Here is a 4,039-nt window from a genome sequence, read left to right as displayed (position 1 = left end):
GCTATCTAAGGATGGTACTATAGAACGCCACCTCAAGGTAGGCCTAGTGGCGCCATCTCTTGGTCAGGCCGGAAACTTATCAATCCACCCTCGTATCTGCATCGGTTTCCTTACCCTGCTTCACGCGCCAAACAAACTAACCTCCCAGGCAATCCACAAACTGACTCAAACACTCAAAATATCACACACTTTTTCATTTCTATTGCGTGTGAATTCGACAGTTTCATCCAGGATTATGAAAGCCGTTTTAGATCTTGCTTCTTTCGATAGACGAACTTGAAAGTACCTTTGCGCCAATTTCAATGTAATAAACATTGTACTATTGTTAATTATGGCCAAATGATCTTCTAAATTTGGCAAATGGTAATGAATCCTGGCTGTTTGCCTGTTTAATTTTCGGCAATCGATAACCAACCTCGCGTCTCCATTCTTCCTACGCTCATAATCTGTTTCATTATATTGCGCTCATCCTCACTCGATCTATAGAGCTTGCTCCAAGTTGTAGTGCTACATTCCTTTTCTGTAATATTAATTTCCGTCAAGGATATGCAAACCCAACTCACTCATACTTACAGATATTACATGTCGATATTCATTCAATACATTTATGGGGTCTTCCATAACTTCTTTTGCAGTTGACTCTTTGCACTTGATATCTTCTTCAGTGACAGGCAACCTCTTCTTCTCTTGAACTTTAAAAAGCGGCAAAGGAGATACTACTCCCTTAAAGACAGTTTATTCTTTGACCAAAGATTCTTCTTTTTCGCCAAAAACGTTCAAAAGATATATTGAATGTGACGTCACTTTCACACTTTCAACAGCGGAGATATGACCATTTACCGTATTATTTGTTGGACGCTCCGAAAGGAACGCATCCTCCCAAAACAATACATCATTTTTCTTATAGTAATCCCCCGATGGTGCAACCATAAATGATCTTCCAATGATGATATCGCCTTCTTGATAATCAACAAGGACCCATACAACTTTTAGGTTATTAACTGTCACATAATCCACTGACACATCTACGATGACATAACCGAGAAACTTGACTGTCTAGTGGTTTGGACCCCAACTTTCCAATGTAACATTTGCAGTTTTAATTGGAAAGCCTGCTGCTTTCGCTTGAGTTTTTTCTAAAGTACAGTCTGAACTTGCCGAAAAGACTTGCACTCTGAATTTATTCGCATTCATCAGACCATTTTTCAAATATTTATCGAGCGAACTGCCACTTTCTGTATCTTCAATAAGACTGATTTCATTTTTCTCCCCACTCCCTGCTGCAATGCAGTGACATTTTGTATGTCTAGTTTTACAAAACTTTTTACACAGTAATTCCCTTGTCGGTTCAGGGCAATTTCTTGCTAAGTGTCCATATTGGTTGCAGTTGTAGCACTTTGGTTCGCCATTGAAATTTTTGACAGGTGCTCGCGGATCTGATCTACGTTTCGTTTCTAGTTGGTTTCCCGTATACTTTGATTCGTTCTACGCGATGCTTGTTGATGTGCTCGTAGGCTACAATGTCGTGAAGTAGCTCGTTCTCACTGGTATGTGTAAGAGCCACTTAGCATTAAATGTATTTTTCGACCACAAGCCAACTAATACTTGTTATTTGGTCTCGGAAAAACTCAGATCCAGACTAACACACAATTTTCACTTTGAATAGAAGTATATTAAAAATCTGCTCGTTCTTTTCTTGGACCCTTTGAATCTTTTTTCTCCACTCCGTTATTTTATTTTCCTAGATAGCGTAAGTGTCTTTGGATGCTGTTTGGGACTGGTGCCAATTCTCAATTTCTGCTGCACAAAGTAAATACCAATCTCTGGCTCCCTGTTTTAAATGATTTTTTGCCGTCTCAATTGCAGAACTATCAAGCTAATATTATAGAATTTTCATCGAGTTTAGCTTTTTTAGCCAATTCTTACCTCGTGTGGTTCACACCTCGTCATTAAAGTCTTCTATCCCTTGATTCAAATCTGGCATTATGTGGTAGCTCTGCATAGGTGTTTGGTCGTTTGTCGGTGCTGAAGCAGGATTTTGTTCGTGACGATGACCATCATCGATCGAAGCCCAAACCATATCTTCCATCGTATGATGTTTCTGATGTTCTTCTATCGATTGTTGATGATTATTCAGACCAGCTTGTTGATGAAACAAATATAGACGTACTTCAAAGTTACATGGTCCTGTGTTACCGGTTGGCCTGATCGCGGAATGTCGGTCACTTCTCCCGGGACTCGGTCTATTGTTCATTTCTGCATCCTTTCCTCACACTTGGTGTACCTCTCTCTCTTCCCATTTTTCATATGGAGTCCCGATTGGGAGAGTTATTTGCTGTCGTTGGTACTATATTATTCGGTATATATTTAGCACTTTCAGAGTTTCGCTTCTGTCTTTTCAACTTTTAGGTTAAGCACTCGCGGTTTCCAAACTTCGACCCCTAGAGAACAATCAATCCCACTTCTCTCCAGTTCACGTACGTCTCTCACGTTCGCCCTTCAGCGCCATCTGGAGGGTTTCCGGGCATAAATATTAATATTCAAAACTCTGACATATACGACCATATCTTAAACCATTTCAATATGAGTATTCTTAATTCAAATTAATTCAGAAATTAACGCAGTAATGGATTGTATTTTAGGTCTAAAAAATATTTGCACGTAATGCATCCATATATTTTAAATATTTTTATTTTTAGTACAGGTCAATCAGTAATTTATACAAGTGACGTTATACATGACTTCGGATATGACACTACCGTATATTTCTTTTGCGACAAAATTCTAAATAAAAATTGAGTGTATGTGACACTGTATGGGAAATGGTAACCTAAAATTAGCGTCAGATTGACACTTTATTTTTTCTGTTAAAAAGTTCAACATTCGTGTTAACTGGATATACATGTCACTTTTGGGGGCTTGATGAACAAGTGTAATCCTTAGATTTGTCCAATCGTCTGACGGCTGCAAAAATAAGAAATTTGTAAATTTCATTTCAATTTAATTTTTGGACAAAAAAGACTGTGCAAAAGATAACATTTTTCGAAATCTGTGCACTATGATTTCTGCAGAATAACTTAATAAAATTATAATCCTACTTTATTTATAAAAGAATACAATTTTTCGACGTGTATTGTCCAAAACTGTAGGGAACAATTTTCGGCTGTACTCATAAACAGTTTTATAAAAAGGCTTAAATAGGAATATACTTACTTGCAAAGGGGTAGAAGTGTCGACAGCGTGCAACCTGGAGAGCAGCATTGTGGAGCGACGTAACTAGCCCTTGATATATCATAGAAATTTACGCAAAGCGAATCAAGAGCGGTATTAAAATCGTTACCGCATAAAATATAACGTGGTCGATTTGAAATAGGTGTCTGCTTCGGACTGTAAGCGCAAATTTTGCATATTATTTGGTGTGTGCTTATAAACATTTTTAGTAGAAGGGTTTAATAGAAAGATACTTACTTGCAGAACACTGAAAGTGCCAAATATGAGCATCCTTGCGAGCAGCAATTATAAGCTTGAGTAGGATCATAATCCAGCATATAGCCTCTTTCTCGGCATACCGAAGCAGTAGATCTATGAAGATCTTCACCGCATAATATATAACGTGGTTCAGTTGTCTGGCAGTAAGAAAATTCTACTAGTTGGATGATTGCAAGAGTCATTAAAATATAAATCCGAAAATGGCATAACCTCGTTGTAACAGTATATTTCATCCTGAGTTAGCGTTCTTCTTTAAATTTTCAATATATAATTCAAATCCACGTTAATATTTCTAATCGCTGTGCTTGGCTTTTTATAGTAACCTTGCTGCCAGCTGGCCGCTGAGGTAGGGATATGTTGATAGTTGATAATTGACAATCACCGAAAAAATGTTGTTTAAAAAAAACCACCGTCTTATTAAAGAGGATAGCCATGCTTAGAACGGTTCGCAGATTAGATGAAGTTTGACGCAAACGAATAATTTTGGCTTTAAAAAGATTATTTCAGAAACAAACTAATATCCGCTTGACCTTAAATTTAACATGAAATT

At 37.5% G+C, this 4,039-nt stretch overlaps 1 protein-coding gene across 1 annotated transcript; it reads right to left on the bottom strand.

The window, feature by feature from the left end:
• Positions 1 to 2,866: 2,866 nt before the first annotated feature.
• LOC117179534 lies at positions 2,867 to 3,740 on the bottom strand. Its single transcript, XM_033371427.1, has 3 exons — positions 3,469 to 3,740; positions 3,214 to 3,387; positions 2,867 to 2,964 (listed from the first exon to the last, which is right to left on the bottom strand). The coding sequence occupies exons 1-3, from the start codon at positions 3,720 to 3,722 to the stop codon at positions 2,940 to 2,942; spliced, it is 453 nt and encodes a 150-aa protein (XP_033227318.1). The 5' UTR covers positions 3,723 to 3,740; the 3' UTR covers positions 2,867 to 2,939.
• Positions 3,741 to 4,039: the final 299 nt, after the last annotated feature.

Source organism: Belonocnema kinseyi, chromosome 9 (genome assembly GCF_010883055.1).
Source record: "Belonocnema kinseyi isolate 2016_QV_RU_SX_M_011 chromosome 9, B_treatae_v1, whole genome shotgun sequence".
Classification (NCBI taxonomy): domain Eukaryota; kingdom Metazoa; phylum Arthropoda; class Insecta; order Hymenoptera; family Cynipidae; genus Belonocnema; species Belonocnema kinseyi.
The sequence above is the reverse complement of the archived record's forward strand: the minus strand, read 5'-3'. Positions and strand labels throughout refer to the sequence as shown.

Excerpts from the sequence above, each read along its gene's own strand:
- LOC117179534 (XM_033371427.1), bottom strand. The coding sequence starts at position 3,722 with ATGAAATATACTGTTACAACGAGGTTATGCCATTTTCGGATTTATATT. Across the intron at positions 3,388-3,468 it reads GCACTTTCAGTGTTCTGCAA|TCCGAAGCAGACACCTATTT; the intron begins GTAAGTATCTTT and ends TTGCGCTTACAG. Across the intron at positions 2,965-3,213 it reads ACACTTCTACCCCTTTGCAA|CCGTCAGACGATTGGACAAA; the intron begins GTAAGTATATTC and ends TTATTTTTGCAG.